This window comes from Chiloscyllium plagiosum, chromosome 25 (genome assembly GCF_004010195.1).
Source record: "Chiloscyllium plagiosum isolate BGI_BamShark_2017 chromosome 25, ASM401019v2, whole genome shotgun sequence".
NCBI classification, from domain to species: Eukaryota; Metazoa; Chordata; class Chondrichthyes; order Orectolobiformes; family Hemiscylliidae; genus Chiloscyllium; species Chiloscyllium plagiosum.
Window position 1 is genome coordinate 45,703,610 of NC_057734.1, and position 22,596 is coordinate 45,726,205.

General features: G+C 38.9%; 1 protein-coding gene across 2 annotated transcripts in view; it reads left to right on the forward strand.

The window, feature by feature from the left end:
- Window positions 1-22,596, forward strand: part of ppil2 (peptidylprolyl isomerase (cyclophilin)-like 2) — a 363,209-nt gene that overhangs the window by 270,569 nt on the left and 70,044 nt on the right. The window contains exons 15-17 of one of the 2 annotated variants that reach the window (XM_043716077.1): window positions 8,049-8,166; window positions 9,092-9,148; window positions 9,368-9,717. In XM_043716077.1, the coding sequence (XP_043572012.1) occupies window positions 8,049-8,166; window positions 9,092-9,148; window positions 9,368-9,455 (263 nt within the window). In that variant the 3' untranslated portion in view covers window positions 9,456-9,717. Of the gene's footprint in view, window positions 1-8,048; window positions 8,167-9,091; window positions 9,149-9,367; window positions 9,718-22,596 lie in introns of those variants that run through there. The other variant, XM_043716075.1, reaches the window with a different exon arrangement.

A 22,596-nucleotide genomic window follows, 5' to 3' on the forward strand; every position in this document is an offset into this window, starting at 1 on the left:
GGAGGGAATCCTGAGGGACAGGATGTACATGTATTTGGAAAGGCAAGGACTGATTCGGGATAGTCAACATGGCTTTGTGCGTGGGAAATCATGTCTCACAAACTTGATTGAGTTTTTTGAAGAAGTAACAAAGAGGATTGATGAGGGCAGAGCGGTAGATGTGATCTATATGAACTTCAGTAATGTGTTCGACAGGGTTCCCCATGGGAGACTGGTTAGCAAGGTTAGATCTCACGGGATACAGGGAGAACTAGGCATTTGGATACAGAACTGGCTCAAAGGTAGAAGACAGAGGGTGGTGGTGGAGGGTTGCTTTTCAGACTGGAGGCCTGTGAGCAGTGGAGTGCCATAAGGATCATTGGGTCCACTCCTTTTTGTGATTTATATAAATGATTTGGACGTGAGCATAAGAGGTATAGTTAGTAAGTTTGCTGATCACACCAAAATTGGAGGTGTAGTGGACAGCAAAGAAGATTACCTCAGATTACAACAGGATCTTGATCAGATGGGCCAATGGGCTGAGAAGCGGCAGATGGAGTTTAATTCAGATAAATGTGAGGTGGTTCATTTTGGGAAAGCAAACCTTAGCAGGACGTATATACTTATGGTAAGGTCCTCGGGAGTGTTGCTGAACAAAGAGATCTTGAAGTGCAGGTTCATAGCTCCTTGAAAGTGGAGTCGCAGGTAGATAGGATAGTGAAGAAGGTGTTTGGTATGCTTTCCTTTATTGGTCAGACCATTGAGTACAGGAGTTGGGAGGTCATGTTGCGGCTATTCAGGACATTGGTTAGGCCACTGTTGGAATACTGCGTGCAGTTCTGGTCTCCTTCCTATCGGAAAGATGTTGTGAAACTTGAAAGGGTTCAGAAAAGGTTTTCAAGCATGTTGCCAGGATTGGAGGATTTGAGCTATAGGGAGAGGCTGAACAAGCTGGGGCTGTTTTCCCTGGAGTGTTGGAGGCTCAGGGGTGACCTTGCAGAGGTTTATAAATTTATGAGGGGCATGGATAGGATAAATAGACAAAGTCTTTTCTGTGGGGTGGGGGAGTTCAGAACTAGAGGGCATAGGTTTAGGGTGAGAGGGGAAAGATATATAAGAGACCTAAGGGGCAACTTTTTCCACACTGAGAGTGGTACATATCTGGAATGAGCTGCCAGAGGATGCTGGTACAATTGCAACATTTAAGAGGCATTTGGATGGGTATATGAATAGGAAAGGTTTGGAGGGATATGGGCCAGGTGCTGGCAGGTGGGACTAGGTTGGGTTGGGATATCTGGTCGTCAAGGATGGGTTAGACCAAAGGGCCTGTCTCTGTGCTGTACATCTCTATGAATCTATGTATCTAGGTAAGTTTGCTTCTATTCAGGCATGTATATCTATTTTAGTGGGTTTCGGTATCGTGTAAGTATTTTTTAATGTGGCAATGTTCAGATGGGTGCAAGTATGATCAAAACCTCTGTGTGCATTGTGAAAACAGACAATGCATGAAAAATATGTGCAGATTAGGGAGAACTAGCCACTTGGATGTAGAACTGGCTTGTAGGTGGAAGTCAGAGTGATGGTGGAGGGTTGCTTTTCAGACTGGAGGCTTATGACCAGCAGTGTGCCACAAGGCTCAGTGCTGGGTCTCTAACTTTTCATCATTTATATAAGTGACTTGGGTGTGAATGTCGGAGTATGGTTAGTAAATTTACAGATGACACCAAAATTGGTAGTGTAGTGGACAACGAAGAAGGTTACCTCAGAGTACAGTGGAACTTTGATCAGATGGGCTAAGGAGTGGCAGATGGAGGTTAACTTAGATAAATGTGAGGTGCTGTATTTTGGAAAGACAAATCAGAGCAGGACTTGTACACTTAATGGTATGGTCCTGCGGAGTGTTGCTGAACAAAGAGACCTTGGAGTGCAGGTTCATAGTTCCTTGAAAGTGGAGTCCCTGGTAGACAGGATAGTGAAGAAGGCATTTGGTATGCTTTCCTTTATTGGTCAGAGTATTGAGTACAGGAGATTTGGAGTTGGGAGGTCATTTTCCAGCTATACAAGACATCAGTTAGGCCACTTTTGGAAAACTACAATTCTGCTTCGGACGTCTCCCTGCTATAGAAAGGATGTTGTGAAACTTGAAGGTGTTCAAAAAAGATTAACAACATGCTGCCATGGTTGGAGGGTTTGAGCTATAGGGAGAGGCTGAATTGGTGGAGTCTGTTTTCCTTGGAGCATCAGAGGCTGAGGTGTGAACGTATAAAGGCTTATAAAATCATGAGGGGCATGGATAGGGTGAATGGCCAATACCTTCTTCCCCAGGTTTGTGGGAGTCCAAAACTGGAGGGCATAGGTTTAAGGTGAAAGGGGAAAGATTTCAAAGGCACCTATGGGACAACTTTTTCACGCAGAGGGTGGTGTATATATAGAATGAGCTGACAGAGGAAGTGGTGGAGGCTGGTACAATTACAACATTTCAAAGGCATCTGGATGGGTATATAATTAGGAAAGATTTAGAAAGATATGAGCCAATGCTGGCAAAAGGGGCTAGATTTATTTTAGGATACCTGGTCGGCATGGACGAATTGGACCGAACGGTCTGTGATTCTATTTGACAAAACGTCTGTACAGAAGGAAACAAAGTTAACATTTCAGTTCTGTGACTTTTCATCAGGTCTGGCAAAGGTTAGAGATCCAATAGGCTTTGAGCAAGGGATGGTTGGAATAAGGACAAAAGCAAGGTCTTTGACAAGATAGAAGACAGTCGACCAAATGGCAGTCCCCCAGGGTCAAAAGGAATGGAGATTGGACAGGAGAAGAAATGACATTGTAATTGGAGGAGAAAAACAAACCAAGTGGACACAACAGTTTATGACCTGAACTTGGTGACGACCCTTGAAGGCTGTAAAGTTCCTAATTGAATGATGAGGTGCTGTTCCTAAAGTTTGCATTGGGCGTCAGTAGGAGTGCAGAAGCCCGAGGACAGAAGTATCAGCATTACCTTTCCTTATTTCTGATTTCGGTTGCTAAAACCAGCTTGATTATAAAAGTAATGGACAGTTTGATGTTTGTCAGACCTGACTATTCTACTCAGTAGCATTGCCCTTGTTATTAGTCTAGCTGTGAGGTCACTTTATGGGTGTTTATCCTGAGTATTCTTATCAAATTGGAATCCTTGAAACAAAGCCAGGTCCCTGCAAAAGTCATACTAGAATAATTCAAAATAGCACAGCCATGACATTTACTAACAGATTGGCGGTCTCTAAATTTCATTTTCAGAATATTACTGTTATTTCCCACTATCTTTGAAACCTGTGATTAGATCTGAGGTTTTGGCATGGAACTGCAGGCCTGCAGTTATGTTAACTTCCCTGCATTTAATTTTTAAAAATTTCTCTTTATCTTTGCATGCCCTCCATATTATCTACATTCACCATGGTTGGCTTGCTAATCCATTTTAATCATTCCTTTGTTCACTGTTGAAATAATTTGCTTTTCAAAATGGCATGTTTTAAATTAGGAAACTAAAGTGTAGGGCAGATTCACCCTCCAAATGTTTGTATCTTTTCATATTCACCACAACCAACCCAATTGGGGATTTATAAACCTCTTTATTGTACACTTGTATCTTATTATCACATGCCACTATTGTTATAGAAAAGAATATTGTCCTATTTATTATTAGTAAACTGCAAAGTACACTATTAATAAACGTAAGTAAAAGTCACATCAGCTCATATACAGACCAATGCCTACTTTCTCACAAACTCTGAACACCTACCTTTAGTGACAGCAACTACAATGTATTCTCTAAATGTATACCAACATTTATCAAACAGAGTTTTAAATACTGTACTAGGCAGTTACAAACCATGAACATCAAAGTTTACTTTAAACCGCAATCAGAATGGTAACTGAGAAGATGTTCATGATGAGCAGTTTTGCACCCTATTAACTCTTCAGTGATGGGATTAATTCATGGGGTTACATATGCTGTTAATTTATTTTATAATTAACTGCATTGTTAATTGCTACAAGCTTGCAAGTGTTTAATCTGTCTGCACTTCTTTGGCAAATTTCATATCTAGGAAAATAGCATAATTTTAAGGATACATTTACAAGACCCCTGTTGAAAATGCAGGAATTTTTAGGTAAATTGCTGGACAATTTGTGCTATTGTATTGTTAGTCTTACCAAATCTGGTAATCACAACAGCTTGCTCTGAGCCTTACCAGTGAATTTATTGGTTCTTAGAAAACTGTTGAGTTTGCAATATGCCCATCTCAGGCATTTTGGAGCTGGAAATTCATATCATAGAGGATCCCACTGATGCATGGTTTTAGAATCCAGTGGAGATGTGTGCTCTTGCTCCAGAATTCTTTCAAGACCTCTTCTTAAATGATTTTTTATTTGTTTTGATAATGTCATGTCAATGTTGCTATCTGTTAATGCTGGAAGATGATACTTTTCAATATCTAAACTATTTTGACACTCAGAAGATGGTTCAGTCAAATGCAACCTATAGAAAATCTCATTCTGCAATATAATAATTGTGTATTTTGAGATGTGGTGTGAGGTTAGTATGAACATGAGATCACATGAAATTGAATCTGGAGTAGGCTTTTAGGCCTTACAAGCCTGCTGCACCATTCAGTCTGATCATGGATGATCATCAATTTCAATTTCACATCATTTCCACAGTTTTCAATTCAATTAGAAACCAAAAAAAATTATTGATCTTTATCTTGAATGTGCTCAATGAATAGGTATTGACAGCCTTCAGTGGTAGAGAATTTCAAAGATTTACAATATTTTTAGTGATCAAATCTCTTCATAATCCTAAATGGCTGGTCCCTTATTCTGAGACAATGTGTCCTAATTCTAGATGCCCCAGCCAGAGGCAACATCATTCTGGCAACCATCCTATTAAGCCTTTGAGAATTTTACCTGGTCAATGTGATCATCACTCATTCTTCCAAGTTCTATGGAATATAGTCCTTGACTACTCAACCGATCCTCACAGTACAATTTCCTTATCACAGGAATCAGTCTAGGGAAACATTATTGCATTCCTTACAAAGCTAAATAATCCTTTCTGTGACAGGGATGCCAAATCAAACATTATTTCATAGATTCATAGAATAGAATCAGTGTGGAAACAGGCCATTTGGCCCGACAAGTCCACACTGACCCTCGATAGAGTAACCCACCCTGACCCATTCTCATACCCTATTACTCTACATTTACCCCTGACTAACGTACCTAACCTACACATACCTGAACACCATGGGCAAGTTAGCACGGCCAATTCACCTAACCAGCACATTTTTGGATTGTGGGAGGAAACCGGAACAACCGGGGGAAACCCACGCAGACACAGGGAGAATGTGCAAAGTCCACACAGTCAGTCGTCCGAGGCTGGAATCGAACCCGGGTCCCTGGTGCTGTGAGGCAGCAGTGCTAACGACTGAGCCACTGTGTCACCCATTAAACAGATTCGGCCTGTAAAATTGTGGTAAAATGTCTTCACTTATGTCTTGTCTTGAACAAGCAAATAAAACTCAGATCCCTTTATAATATAGACCACCATATAACTTACTGTCCAAGCTGCTGTGCCTAAATATTAATGTTCTGTGATTTGTGTACAGAAACACGTTTGTGTACCGGTTCTTCCCAGTCTCAACTGTTTTTGATACTTTTTGTTCTAAAGTGAATAATTTCACACTTCCATGCATTATATTTCATTTACCATGTTTTTGAGCACTCACTCAATTTCTACATAGCCCTGTGCAGACACTTTGCACACTCACCACAGATTACCACTGTATCCTGTTAGCAAAAACTTAGGTACTTTGGGATACTTTGCATTCAGTCCTCTCAGCTAAACAATTGCCATAAGTTAAAGTAGCAGCCTTGGGAGAGAAAGCATGCTTTTCATCATGTTTTCAGATGTTTTCCTCCTCGAAGATTTTCTTGCATATCGATTTTTTGTAGACTAATTGATGGAGATTAATTGCTATGATTTGTCAACAGTTCAATTATCCTTATGTCATGGAACCACCAGGATGACAGAAGGTGATATAAATGGGCCATGGTGTTTTTTTAAAGCATTCCTGATGAAGGGCTCAGGCCCAAAATATCAACTTTCCTGCTCCTCAGATGCTGCCTGACCTGCTGTGCTTTTCCAGCACCACACTCTTGACCCAGTAGAATCATAGAACAATTCTAACACAGGAGTAGTCTAGTCAACTAATTGAGTCAATTCTGGACTTCTGCAAGAGTAATTCAGTCGGCCCCACTGTCCCCTCTTTGCCCCACAATAGGTCTGCCATCAGCATTCTGTCAGGCAGCATATTCCACAAGAGCACATGAAATAAGAGCTGGATTAGACAATACAGGCCATTGAATCTTTCCAGTAAGTTTGTTGAAAAAGGATTTCTGTTGATCTGTTCTAATTATTCTGTGCTTTTCTCAGTCCATTTATAAGTCTTCTTTAATAATAGATGCCAGCATTTCACCAATGACTAATGTCAATCTAATTTCCTTATAGTCCCTGGTTTTCTCTGTCCCTTCTTTCCTGAAAAGAGGTGTTACATTTGTCCGCCTCCAACCTAGTGACCTTTCCTGAATCTAAGAAATTTTGGAATACACCAGCGAAGGTATCTACTGTTCTTTTAAGAGCTCTAGGATGTGTGTCAGCAGGACCCAGGGATTTAATAGATTTTAGTTCCATAAGTTTATCCAATACTTTTTTCAATTCATATTAATTATCTCAAATTCGTCACTCTTTTCCCCTCTTAGGTTGCGTTCAATTTCTGGTATGCAAATTGTATCTTCTACTGTGAACAATGCCACATAATGTCCCTACTGATAATTTCTACAATCTCCACTTCTATTAAGGAACTAACATTTACTTTAGTTATTCTGTTCCTTTTTATCCACTTGCAAACACTCTTAAAATTTGTTTTTATAATCCTGATTAGTTTACTCTCCTGTTTTTTTTGTCCCCCATTTGGTGGACCTATTGTTTCTAAAACAGTCTCAATCCTCAGACTTGGTGTTGTACTTTGCAATACTATAAGCTATTTGTTTTAATTTGATACAATCCTTAACTTCCTGAATGAGCCATCTGGCTGAATCTATCTTAGTGTATGTTTGTTTTGTAATGGACTAAAATTTTGTTGACTTTTGAATTGTTATGGACTAATTGTAGTAATTAATCTCTATAAATTATTGTACAAAAGATCTAGACAGAATTAATACCATTCATGGGCAAAATTTGACATTATGTGGCCCCATTATAGCCTCAGTGTGCAGTGAAATACAACTGACAGATTGTCAAGTCTGACAGTCTTCCGGCTAATTGCCAACATTTATTTGGTGAACTGACACCATGATTTATCAGAAAAATTCATTCTCAGAATCATTCTAATGTATAAGAGTGAAATTACAGTTTCTAGTATTTAAATACTGCAGCAGCCACTAGAATTAGAAGGTTTTGGTAGGCACCACCTCTTTGGCATCGATGGAAAGCATTTACAAGTGTGACATTGATGATGTTCTTACAACAGCCATTAAGCTAGTATTTTTCAGCCATGTATTCGAAAACAAAACAGTACATTTAAAAGTGCATCATCGCATTAAGCATCTAATTAGTGGTTACTCTTATGCTTTGACTTCTTAACTTGATTATAATCATTACTTGGAAGAAACAATGATATATGTCACTTTAGAACATTTCTGACATTCCTTATCCACTTCCATGTTTGGGAGAGCATCAGTATAGACTTGTGAGACTGAAGCATTCCACTTTCCCTTGCAATAATTCCCAAAGTCAGCAAAGATATTTCTTATGCTCATTGTGCACAATGTGAACTGCTTGTTATTGAAAGCCCCAATGATAAACATGGTGATATCAAAGGCAAGATGCTGTAAATTGAAATAAAAACTAAATATATTAGAAAAGCTCAGCAGCATCATTGGAGGGAGAAGCAGAATTCATGTTTCAAATTTATGCACTTGCATCAGAACTTTCTACCAATATGTTTCTCCCTGTCTTCCTTCAGGTGGAGAGTCATACTGGGGAAAACCTTTCAAGGATGAGTTCAAACACAACCTCTCGCATTCAGGGCGAGGTATCCTCAGCATGGCCAACTCGGGACCCAACACCAACAAGTCGCAGTTGTAAGTAATTTTCCAATGGCTTCTATTTACTCCAGTCCTTCAAGTCAGAAGATCATTGCAAAGTATTTTGTTGGAAAAACATTAAAAGCTCAAAAATATACAGATACTATTTCTTAATCGATTAGGCATGCATTGTGCAAAACCATAATTTTATGTTTAAGTAGAACTGTTCTACCTTTTATGTATACAGGATTAAGTAAGGAACTACATTGTAAGGCTGTAGGAAATCTGATTCTCATTTATCACGTGGCAATTCCTTTACCCACACCCAAAATAAAATCTTTAGAAACCTTGATACATAACCATAGAATAATACACAGCAATAAAGCTTGTTTCACTAAATGGATAGGATTATTAGGAAATGTAATGAAAGAAGTGAGTTCAGTGTTGGGCTCCACATCTCTCTCAAAACAACCAAATTGGAAGCCATTATAATGTCATTAAGTTTCGCAGGATCAGATCCAAATGTTTAGCATCTTCATTCAAAATGCAGAGGTGTCTTCTCTGCCACAAATTGTCTAATCACAAATATAATTCGCTATAGGAGAGCAGATTTGTTTTGAAGCCTATAGCACCATAAATGGAAGCCGCTTTAAGTATCAATATGTAATGGCCAGAAAACGTTTGTTTAGTAAAGTAAAAGTAAAGCCTATTCAACTTTAACTACAGAAAATGTAGTTTCTGACTTAAAAATGTTAAATATTCCTTGTTAGGATCTTCTAAACCTAGACATTTTTATGGTTGTAATTTTAAAACTTAATTGGTTCCTACCTGGTGCACACAAACAGTTAGTATTTTTCATTTTTTTAACAGTTTCAATCAATTTTCAGCTTAAAGCAGTACTGAGAAAGTTGAACAAGGTGTTTTCACAAAATGGTGACTGTGGTTGAAGAGTTCTTTTCTTTTAACCCTTTTGTCTTCTCAGCTTCATTACATTCCGCTCATGTGTCTATCTGGACAAGAAGCACACAGTGTTTGGAAGGTAAGAGGTACTGCAAATACACAGCTGGTCAGTCAACATCTGTGAAGAGAACCACAGGTTAATATATACTGGATGTATGCACTTGTCAGTAAACCTTTACAAACTGGGTATTTCTCACTTTTTGAGGACAAGGAAGACCTAGGTAGTTCTCTTTTACAGTGTTTCCTTTCTTCTTTCCCCATCTTGAACCCAATGTTTGCTGTTTCTTTCCTACCACAGGAAGGAACATCAAGATGGAACTGTATTCTCTGTGCCAAAAGTTTCAGCTGGTGTTAGGAAGACAGGGGAGAAAATGGAAATTAGCTAGCACTTCTCATTGTCCTCTCAAGACACAGAGTTCAGATTCACCAACCTGCATTCAAATTCTTGGATTTGTATTTTAACTCACAATCATGCAATGAAAAGGTAATACGTTAACTAAGAACTGCTAATCATTCCCAATATTTTTGAAACACATAACTGGAAAGCTGAAAGAAATTTTCTCCAGGCGTACTTTGTAGTTGGAAAACTATGAAATCTGAGACTAGGAACAACAACAAAAATTGGCAAGTGGAAGGAGATAAGGAGGGTTCTGCTCTGCTAGTGTTAGAGAAAACTCACGAGAATGTTTTACAATATTGGTTTTCACATTGTGGTCTTCAGACTTGATTCATTCAAAGAAGGGGCCATATGTTTTCTATGACACCACATGCTTGCCCTTTGTTTGTTACTTTACTGGCATGTTATCTCTGTTCTGGATAAGAATTAAAATAGGTTTGCAGTTTTAATGGCCCTGTATTATCTTCCGTTACTAACACAAACATGTGAAGACTCGATTTGGAGGTGCCGTTCGGTACCCATAGGGAGGGCCTCAACCGGGACCTTGGGTTCATGTCGCATTACAGGTGACCACCATTGCACTATACACCCACACAGACACTCGTACACACACACACTCGCACTCCTATACACACATACACACGGACACACAGACACCCACACACACCCTTACAGACACGCACACTCCCACAATCTCACTTGCACCCCCTCACAGACTTAAGACACTCTGCACTCACTACACACACACACACATACACTTTCTCACACTCACAATCCCCAACCCAGGCAGACACGCACACAGACAAAGACCCACATGCGCACACATATTTTGTGGGGTGAATTTGTATTTTCAGGGTTACATTGTACTTTGCTCAATAACTGCATGCATTCATGTAGAACTCTGAGCTCAAAAACTGCATGAACTTATGTAAAACTCTGTTATCTCACTTTTTAGATTAGAATCAATCTAAACATCAGGTCATAGACAGAGAACACAGGGGGCCAACACCTTCAACATATTGTCTAGCTATCACCATTGTTAACACCTAAACCGAGAATGCAACATTTTAATATATAAAAAAGGTTTTGTGATTTACACATGAAAGAAGTGAAACTATCACTGTATTCTAACAGATGAAAGGCTTAACAGACAATCAGTTTTTCAATGTATAATTTCAGTTACATCGCACTGTAAATTTTTGCTATAAATTCTGTGTTAGGATTGAGCCCGCCACTATTACCTGATGAAGGAGCGTCGCTTCGAAAGCTAGTGTGCTTCCAATTAAACCTGTTGGACTATAACCTGGTGTTGTGTGATTTTTAAATGTGAAGACTCAACATTGGTTCAACAGGATTTCCCTTTTAAGAAACAATCTATTGGAATTCTTTGCAAGAGTAACATATTGTCGATAACGAGGAACCTGTTTAGTTAGTGTACTTGGATATCTAGAAGGCATTTGATCAAAGGTTAATGTGAAAAATAAAAGCTGGCAGTGTAGAGGGTCAGATATTAGCACAAATAGAAGATTGACTGACTGGCAGAAACAAAATATGCGTAATTGGGTCCTTGCCTAATTGGCAGGATGAGACAAGTGGAGTCTCGCTGGAATCTGTTCTGGGACGTTGACTTCTTAGAATTCAAATCAATGGCTTAGCTGAGGGGAGCAAAGGTGTGGTAGTTCAATACACAGATGAAACCAAGATAGATAGGAAAATATATTGTGAAGAAGACATACAAGAAATTTGCAAATGGCTACAAATAGGTTGAGAGTGGAGACAGATTGAGCAGAAAGAGTATAATGTGGGAAAAATGAAGATTTTTATATTGGGCAGGAAGAATGTCAAAGCTGAGTATTACCTAAACTGACCATGTCTGCAGGATTCCAAGCTGCAGAGTGATCGAGCTGTTCTAGTGCATTCATCACAAAAGTTGTATTCAGGTGCTACATGTAATTCAGAAGCCTAATAAGAAGCTTAATAAGATAAGCCTAATAAGAGGAGTTGAAAATGAAAGTCAGAATGTTATGCTTCAGTCGTACAAGTGAGGCTGCAAATCGAATACTGTGTGCGGTTTTGGTCTCTTTAGTTTGGAGAAATGCAAATAGATAGTACAGTTTAAGGGAGCCTTACTGTGGTTGAGTGTGAGTATGTTGTCTTTTTAAAGGTATGTTGAACAGACTGAGTTTGTTTCCATTGGAATGCAGAAAAGAAGAGTTGATTGAAGCATTCTTGAATGGTCTTGACAAGATGGACATAGAAATGACATTTTTTCTTCTGGAGGCGAGCACTGCATGTAAGAGCCTTTTCCAAAGAAAGAAAATCCACTTTTACCACTGGCTCTGTCAGTACAAAACCTTGTCAATAAGGTGACAATGACACAGCAAAAAGCAACTTTCTGAACAAGAAAACCAAAGAAATGGGGTTGTTGGAAATCTGAAAGGAAAGCAAATTGCTGGAGGAAACTCAACAGCTATGGCAATATTTGTGAGGAGGAAACAGAGTTAATATTGAATAAAAACCGACAGAATTGCGGATGCTATAAATCAGAGACAAAAATATAAATTGTTGGAAAAACTCAGCAGGTCAGGCAGCACCTGTGGAGATAAATCAGAGTAAACGTTTTGGGTCGAGTGATCCTTCCTCAGGATCTCAATTCTGAGGAAGGGTCATTTGATCCACGACGTTAACTCTGATTTCTCTCAACAGAGTTAGTGATCCTTGTTCATAATATTTTCAAAACTTCCAACATTCAAAATGATTCCCAAAACAGCACGAACAGGAATACTGCAAGGTCACATTAATTTAATTAAAAGGAAATACATTTTCATGAAAGAAATATGAAAAAAAATTGGCAAGAAGTTAGAAATAGCAAGTCTGAGCTAACCACAAAGAGAAGAAGGACAAATAGAGAGAGAAGGTCGCAGACATTTTCAGGAAGAGTGTTTGATGAACACAATGGGGATCCATAATCGATGATTTTCAAAACCCTGCTGCTAATGTTTGGGAGAGTTGACATTTCCCAGCGCATTTATTATGTAAAAAGTGTCAGCAATCTGCAGTGTGATAAACATATGTACAGTCAATTAGCCCAACCAGACCGAGAAAAATCTCTCCAGCGCCTGCATAACATTGGAGTTATCTGTATACATCTGTGTAGCTAATAGTTTCTCCCCTCTGTTCTTGAATCTTGATCTCTTGAAATGATTTATTCCAAATTATGGAAATTAAATGAAAGCTGTTAAGATGCCTATTCTATATAGCTCGAAGCAAAACACCTGAATTAAGGAAATGGAACCGATCTCAGTGTTACTCTTGTAATGAAGTGTTCACCTTACTTCTGAGAAAATTGTTTTTTGGGCTATTTTCATGCATATTTTCTTCAAATTTGGTGACTGATTTAGAAGTTTGATTCTCTGCAGACATTTTGGTGTGAGCGTAGGATCAGAGCAGCAAAGCTTTTTTCAATAGTAAAAACTAGATTTAAGATTTGAAAACTCATCATTAGAAAGGAATAATACTATGTATACTTTGGTTATACATGAGCTATGTGGTAAGGTGCTGAATGGTGTTTTGAGTTCATACTTTATCCAAAATTTCATGCAATGCTGTTATGTTCTGGGTTTAATCTTTAGTACTTGAACAAGAATAACTTTAAAAAATGTATCAGATCCCTGCCTTTATGATTTTGGTGTTAAAACACTTGAGTTAATTGTGTTTGTAAACTGAAACAAATTTGCAGTCCTGCCTGGCTCAAGACAATGCTTTCTATAGAGGTGGAGCTCAATTTTAGTGAAATGACAGAAAAATCCTCATTAAGCAAAAACTATTCAGTCAGAAATGCCATTTAAATATCTTTGCTGTATAGCAACTATTCTGGTCAAGAAGCCATAGCAAAATTGAAGTAATGGATATCAGACGCAAAGCACCTGGACGCAGGCACTCTGCAAAGGATATTAGTTGTGGTCTTTGGAATTCAGTTATCTCAGCCACCAGGCAGTCATTTTCTTAGAATGGTTCCCTAGGCCCAATAATGGTCACCTTTGTCATCAAAGACCTTTCGCACAATGTTAAGACCCAAAGTGATATTTTCAGAAATTGAAGGCATTCATAACTACATGCAACAATGATTTCGAGATGCCAGTGTTGGACTGGGGTGTACAAAGTTAAAAATCACACAACACCAGGTTATAGTCCAATAGGTTTAATTGGAAGCACACTAGCTTTCGGAGCGCCGCTCCTTCATCAGGTGGCCTGATGAAGGAGCGGCGCTCCAAAAGCTAGTGTGCTTCCAATTAAACCTGCTGAACTATAACCTGGTGTTGTGTGATTTTTAACTACATGCAACAAGATCTGAACAGTGCTTGGTCTTGGGATGAGTGATAAATAACATGCTTAGCAAGCATTCGCAGCAACCTTCACCCAGAAGTGCTAAGTGAATGATCCACCTCGGCCTCCTCTAGTGGTACCCAGCATTACAGCTACCAGTCTTCAGCCAATTTGATTCGTTCCACATGATATCAAGAAATGGTTTGAGGCACTGGATACTGTAAAGGCTATGGGCCCTGACAACATTCCAACAACAGTCCTGGAGACTTGTGCACCAGAACTTGTCACTCCCTTAGCCAAGTTGTTTGAGTAGAGTTATAAAACTGGCATTTACCCAACAATGTGGAAAATTTCCTAAGTATGTTTTGTACATAAAAAGCAGGAGAAATCCAACCTGGCCAATTATTGGCCCATCAGACTACTCCCGATCATCAGTAAAATGTTGGAAGGTGTCATCAACAGTGCTATCAAGCAGCACCTGCTCAGTGATATCCAATTTAGGTTCCGCCAGGACCACTCAGCTCCTGACCTCATTACAGCCTTGGTTCAAACACGGAGAAAAAAACTGAATTGCAGAGGTGAGGTGAGAGTGACAGCCCTTGACATCAAGCTGCATTTGACCAAGTGTGGCATCAAGGAGGCCAAGCAAAACTGGAATCAGTAGGTATCGGGGCAAAGTCTCCAGCAGTTAGAATCATACCTGACATGTAGGAAGATGGTTGTGGTTGTTGGAGATCAGTCATCTCGGCTCCACGACATTTCTGCAGGAGTTCCTCAGAGTAGTGTCCTCGGTCCAACCATCTTAAGCTGTTTCATCAATGGTCTCCCCTCCATCATAAGATCAGAAGTGGGGGATTTCACCAAAGATTTCACAATGTTCCCAATTCCTCAGACATTGAAGCAGTCTGTGTCCAAATGCAACAAGATCTAGACAATATCCAGACTTGGGATGACAAGTGGCAAGTAACATTCATGCCACACAAATGACCGTCACCATTTAAAAACAATCTAACCACCACCCCATGACATTCAATGGTGTTACTATTCACTGAATCCCCCACAATCATCATCTTGGGATTTATCATTGATCAGAAACTCAACGGACTCACCACATAAATGCAATGGCTACAAGAACAGATCGGAGGCTAGGAACACTGAGACAAGTAACTTACGTCCTGACTCCTGAAAGCCTGTCCACCATCTACAGGACCCAAATCAGGAGTGTGATGGTATACTCTCCACTTGCCTGGATGAAAGCAGCCCCAACAACACTCGAAGCTTGACACCATCCAGGACAAAGCACTGCATTTACTAGCATCCATGCCTTCCACCACCAATTCTCACTTGCAGCAGTGTGTTCTGTCTACAAGATATACTGCAGAAATTCACCAAAGATCCTCAGCACCTTCCAAACCCACAACTACTTCCATCTAGAAAGACAAGGGCATCAGATTGAAGTTCCCTTCCAAGTCACTCACCATTTGGACTTGGAAATGTATCCGTGTTTCTTCACTGTCACTGGGTCAAAATCCTGGAATTCCTTCCCTCAGGTGGACTGCAGTGGTTCACAAAGGCAGCTCACCACCACCTTCTCAAGGGCAACTAGGTGCAGGCAGTAAGTACTGACCAGGTAGTGACACCCAAATTCCACAAAAATGAATAAATTGAAAAAAGAGATAAATAATCACAATTAGCCTGGAGAGAATGAGGAGGTCCTTTAATTCAAGTCCATTAAACCCTTATCGACTCCTTTGTGAGCACCAAGTTCATGTGATTTCGATTGTACTTGACTTGAAATTAGTATCTTATCTTATCTGCTTCTGAACGACAGGCACCAATATCTTCCGGCAGATGATTAATATCCAGCATGTGAGTCTGCTGTTGGAATGACCAGCCGTTGATCTAACAATAGTGTGAATTGAGAAAACAGGTTTATTTGTTTTGATTTGACAATAAACCGGGTACAGCAGGAGTGCAGTAGCAGGGTCATATATTTTGTGATACACTGATCTTATTAGAGCACAGAGTTTACAATGTTATACCCTGGTTATCATTGAGTATTAATTAGTTCACAAAATATTGTGTTTCCCAGACACTTGGATTCAGGAAATAATAGTTAAAACATGGGACAGATTTATGTCTAAACTGAGAATGTATGAGAAATAGGTGGAAAGGAGTAGAGTAACAGATCGTCGTTAACGGAACAAAGTATGAGAATCATGCTAAATGAGATAGCCGGGTATAGTTGGGAGTATGACGTTTCTCATTTGTGCTGTCTTTCGAAAAAGATGTTCATACCAAGAAGTGTTGTCTGCCTTTTCAGATCCAGTGACACTTTTTCAAAGAAGAATATGGGATTTCTCCATCATGTAATCTTCAACCAGTGTTCAGCCCATTCAGAGATATTATTACACACCTGTGGAGCAGGTGGGACTTGAACTTGGGCCTTCTGGTTCAGAGGTAGGGGCACTACCACTGTACCACAAACACCCCAACCAGTGTTACAAAAGCAACCAATTTGGTCGTTATCACACAGCTGTTTGAGGTCTTAATAGTCTGTAAGTTGCCTGTCATGTTTCTTCCAAGACGGCAGTGACTCCACCTATGATGCTTGTAAAGTATTCTATTGATTTTAAACCATTTGGGATATCCTGAGATTGCAAATATTGTTTGCTAAATTCAAGTCTTTCATATAATAATAATTTGCAAAATGATCAGATTTAATAATAATATCAAGGTGAAGGGAACAACCAATTCTGGTTGGACAACCAAACCAAGTATATGTGCAGGTTTTTAAAAAAGTGTTTATCATCTATTGAAGAATTTTCAGTTAAAGGTAGGAGCAAGACTCATATGAACACTCATATTTGGAGCTGAAATTGGCCACTTGGCCTGTCGGGCTCACTCTGGCCATTTAAGAAAAATCTTTCTTGGATGTAGGCATTGCATTTGATGCAAAGTTTGTTGCCCATTCCTAGTTTCCTTGAACTGCTTGCTACTGGAGACCATTTGAGAGTCAGCCATATTGCTGTGGGTTTGCCAAGACGCAACAACAGTTTTCCTTCCCTAAAGGAGATCATTGAACCAGATGGATTGTTACAACCACTAAGAATGGTTTCATGGTTAACACTATGCCAGCTTCTAATTTCAGATTTTTAAAGATTGAATTCAGATTTCACCATCTGCCATGGTATGATTCAAATCCATATCCATAAAGTATCAACCTGAGTTTCTGAATTAAGATCCAGTGACATTGACTGGGGAAAGCATGAGGGTAGTAATAATATAGTCATGCAGATCTATGTGTATGCTTTGAACTCCATGTTCCCATCTACCACGATACGCCTTTGACTCTTTTTAGGTGAGGGGATCAATAAAACTCTGCTTTAAAAGTATTCAGTAGCCAGAGCCTCCACCACTTTCTGGGGCACAGTTTCAAAGTTGCATACTGTATGAGTGAAAAACGTTTTCATTATTCCTGATTTAGAAGCATCATCCCTCATTTTTAAACAGTTCCCTTTAGATCTGAACTGATCCAAAGAGGAAATGTCCTTTCCATACCCACCTGTTAAGACCATTCAATCCATCCCTCAGTCTTCTAATCTGTAATGGAAACAAGCCTCGTCAGTCCAACCTTTCTTCATAAGATAATCTACTCATTCCAGGTATCAATCTGGTAAACCTTCTCTGAGCTGCTTCCAACACATTTATATTGTTAAATAAGGAGGCCAAAACTGCATGCAAATGTTATTTCACCAATATCCTCTGTAACTGAGGTATAATATCCTTACTTATATGTTCAATTCGTCTCATAATAAAAGATAGCATTGCATTAACTTTTTTTGTACTTGCTGTACCTGCATATCAACATTTTGTGACTCAAACACAAAATTCCTCTGCACCTCAGTTTTAGAATGGTTTTAGGATGTTTTTAGTTTTATAAAAAATGCTCTGCTTTTTTTATTCCTTCTTCCAAAATGAATAACTTCCCATTTTCCCACATATTCCATCTGGCAAATTTTTGCCCACTCACTCAACTTCCCTACATCCATCTGCAACCTCTTCACAACATACTTTGCTATATCTTTATGCCATCTATAAGCTTAGCTACCATGCCTTCACTCTCTTCATCTAAATAGAACTGTTGATTTGAAGTTATTCCAGTCTCCTCCTCTTGATAACTAAATCAATATAATTTTAAGCCCCACAAGTCTACTCCCAGTTTGAAATTCAACTCTAATCATATTAATAACACAACTGAAATACCACAGTGCCACCCAATAAATAATCAACATGTATCATGAAGATGTCTGCAACTTTTTATGGTACAAATGAAGAATTGCAGAATCTGCCTTTAATTGAGCACAATCTGTTTCCCACAAAACAGATCTTGTCAAAAAAAATAGCATGCCCTGAAAGCAGCATTCAGGCAATGGACATCTGTCTAGCTTACACAGTTTTCCTACTGCATATGTTGTCTCTTTAGATAGTTCTTAAAAAAATAATTCTCCCTGAAATGTATCGAGTGCAATAATGCAGCTTCCATGTCAATCAGCTTAAATTCCCATAAATATGTGGCAAAAAGCTATAACAATTCTTAAGATTACTTTTCCAACTGTGAGAAGAGTCCATCCTGATATCCAGTTGCTCTGCGAAACACCTAAGTCCCTGCACAAGAATGTTTACAGTACTACAAATTCACCTCTGAAACAAAGCTTAAGAATAAACTCCAAATTCTCTTTTAACCCTTAGTTTTGCCTTTTTTTTTGTTTCTTGGCCACCACCTATACTTCAGAGGACCTGTGCTTTTAGTCCCATTTCAGTATGTTCTGTGATATTTATTTCGCTTTCTAATCTCTTAAAGCTGCAGCATCCATATACGCCAGGACACCTGCAGCTTCCTGCATCATCTAAAGCTCTTTACTTTGGTATATTATTTTCTGATATGTGTCATTTTTGCACTCATCATACTTGCAATGGCTTCCTCAACATCAACAAATGAACCAATATTTAAACTTATCAGTAAACATTTCCTCTTTTAACTAGATCCCACTGGAATATGTTTCACCCAAGGACCCAGTCTGTGAATGTGATAGCTCTGTCTGTGGGTCATAATTATTCACATTACCATTATACAGCCCTTGATCTACTGCTGTTTGTTCTTAGGAACCTAATCTTTGAGCACAGCACAAGGTGCCCAGTTTATTTCATCAGTTGATCAGAGATGGAGATTTAGTAATTCCAATTAATTATAAGGCATGAATCTTGATAGTTTGATTACCATGTTTGATAAGTACTATCTTACCATCATGACCTATTAGTTTACCTTTCCATTCCTTATATCCTCTCTTTTATGGCATATTAAATCTCCTAAACTGCTCTCAGTTTTTGATGGTCTTATTCAATGCCTCAGTGCATTCTACATTTTTTCAAGATCCCAACTTTGTGAAAGCCAACTTCCCGCATGTAAATTACTCAGATCTACAGAGAAAAGGAAACTTAAGTGACATACCTTTTCAAGCAGGGCCAGTATGACACAGAATAGAAGGGAATTTGGGATTTTGCCCATTGTCTAATTGGTAAGGGCTATATCTTCCAATCATCTGGAGTGATTTTTTTTTAATGATCCATCCATATCAATTTGTAACCTGGTTGGTCAGTTAACATTTTATCCAGAATTTCAATATAGTATGATTCAAGTTACAAATCTCTCGCTAAAAGGTAGCGTATTCATGACCATAGTCTTCATTATCACAGATGTCTGTGGACTTGTCATTATCAATCAGAAACTTTGCTGGTGTCTCTGGTCAATACCCTTTCTCCATGATTGTGTAAAAACAACTGTTTTAATTTGTATTTTGGAAAAAGATTAAATCTTGTTATTAGGTCTATAAAATGTAAATTGAAAATATTTCTTTCTTTATCTTACATCTGTAGATTCATGGCAACATCAGGTTTTCTTAACAGGATTGCTTATTAAACTGCTTATTAACTGACTTCTCAAAAATAATTTTGTTGTCGTGTTCCGCATCAGGTTTCATTTATACCTTTCTCATGGAAGATTTACTCACTATTTGTGTATCCCCATAGAGACTGCACTAGCACTTATAAAACACCTTACTCCAGCTATTTCAGATGGAATTACAACTCTGTTTAGTGAAGCCAATGTGTTGTCATCATGCAACACAAAGCAAGTAGCACTTTCATGTTTCTTAATCTTGTCTCTTGCTACTTTGTAAATCAAAGTAACTTTTTAACTAATCTGTCCGATGTGGTGCTGAAGCACCAAGTACGAACTGGTGCTGCATAGTTACAAGGAGTCCACAGCTAGCACACTCGTCAAAGAGCTAAAAACGCAGCACTCTTAACTGCTCTCTGAAATGGCCTCGAGAACCAATCACTTAAAGGACAATTAGGGATGGGCAACCAATGTCAGCAACATCCCCATTTCATGCAAGAATAAAGAAAAATTGATGATACTTGTTCAAGTCACACCTGAAGCACCTATCAACTGTTCCTTGTGTTTCCTGGGATTAATTTTGCATTATTTTTCCAAATTTTGTCTTCTGCTGGTAATAGCCAGATCTGTTTAAATCAGATTTAATCCGATTTTGTTCCCTCCATGTCTTTATTCCTCTGGTTATAGTGCTGTCTTCATTCAGTACTGGGCTAGTTTAAAACCTGATCACCATTGAATTGTCTTTTCTTTGCGTCACAACCAAATGTCTCATTTATTCCATGAAGGTTGAAAGAAATGGATTTTCCTCAGGTCTGAAGAATAGTTCTCTTCCCTAAGAACCAAACACCAGTTTGGACCCGGTGCCTGTCCACCATGTGACATGTTAACACAATTCAGTGATTTAGGTACTAGTATCAATACAGACATCCCTAAATTTGAATTATGTCATTCTGTTATATTGTCGGCTAAGTCCATGATATATTTTACAGTGGAATGTCCTACTTAGTGAAAGCTATCTAATTCTGACTATGATTCATCTGCGTTTCATAGATAATCTTTATGCAATTTTCATCCAACTGTTCTAATAGAGAATCCAAACTTTCCATTCCATTCATCTCGAAAAATGCCTTTAACTTTTGGAATGTGACAACCCCAAGACCAAATCTTCTTTGCTTTTTCAAGATTTGAGGACATTGGGGATAATCATATGGCCCCCTCTAAACTTCCTATTGGCCATACCCAACAGTGGCCTCTAGAATTTTAATTTTAAGATTGAAAATTTTCTCCTTAGTTTCTAACTTTTACCTTTAGGCAACCAAATATAGAACTAGCCAATTTTTATGCTGTTTAAAAGACTTTTAATTGCAATACATATTGCAACCATGCACATCCCAACTCACTAACCAGTGTATCAATCTACTATTTATACAACTTTTGGAGAGTTTGCAATTTTACAAAAATGTATGCTTTTTAATTAATGTGGCATGATATAATGCAACTACATAGCAATTGGGCCTTGACCTTCTGGCCCAGAGGTAGGGACACCACAACTGCGCCAGGAAGGGATCATGCCCGAAATATCGATTCTCCTGCTCCTTGGATGCTGCCTGACCTGCTGCGCTTTTCCAGCAACACATTTTCAGCTCTGATCTCCAGCATCTGCAGTCCTCACTTTCTCCTTGCTGTCTTACGAGTCTACCATGTTGGCAATGCAGTCAAACATGTTTTTGTGCTGCATCATGAAATCTGAGAGCACCTCTACAGCCTTAGCAGCTTCAGCTGGGGAAAATGGTTAATGTGCGGTCAGGCTTTTAGCAGACTCTTCAGGCTCGTCAAGGTGATAATCTTCCTTTTCTTCCATTGCTTCCAATGATACATATATTCCACTTGCCTGATCCAGGCCTTCAGGTGGTTTTGTTAGCCTTGCATTGTGTGGTTAATGTCTTGACATTTGCAAATCAACACACTTTCTTGAATTGTTTTATCATAAGAATCAGCAGCATTTTGGTGCATTCCATGCTTCACTTTCCACTATTATGTGGTTCATCTGTAAACACGAGCAATTTGGTAAAAATGGTATAAGAGTCCCGTTTCATCCAACTTAAAGATGCTTCTTGGTGTATACTCATTCAGGACTTGTGCCAGCTGTTTTTGCAGCCATTGCTACAGGTCTGCCTGTGATTTTATACTTCAGTGTGACATAACTGCTCTCTGGTTGGCACAGTCATATAACAAGCAAGCATGGGTTTGGCTATCGCCCCCGATGGATTCAGGCATATCACAGGCATTCTTCTATTGAATTTCCTTTCTGTGCAGTAATGACTGACAGCTTTGTCAGCGCTAGAATTTTGAGTTATCTGAATTTCAGTCATCATGTTTTTTATGTACAAACCTCGAATGAAAATTCAGTTTGAAGTAACCATCAGCCAGTGTTGTAAATCTTTCTATTTCTATAGGTGTGACTAGATTCTTCACTTGGCACTGGCCTTTGTAATGCCAACATCATTTATTATGATAAACCATTAACTTATATCTTAGTATTGTATTGAGAATCTAAATTATGCTTAGGACGTTTTTCTCAGTTGGCATTGCTTCTTTGGTCGGTCACCTTAAATCAGTGTCTTCTCGTTCTCCATCCATCAGCCAATGAGAATGGTTTCATCCTATCTAATTTGGCCAGGCTATTCCTAATTTCAAGCACTGCTATCAGATCCCCTCTTAAACCTCTATTCTCCCAGGAGAACAGCCCCAGCATGTCAAATCTATTCCTGTAATGGCAATTTCCTACCCCTTGAACCATTCTCATGAATATTTCCTGCATCCTCTCTAATCTTTCTTAAAGTTG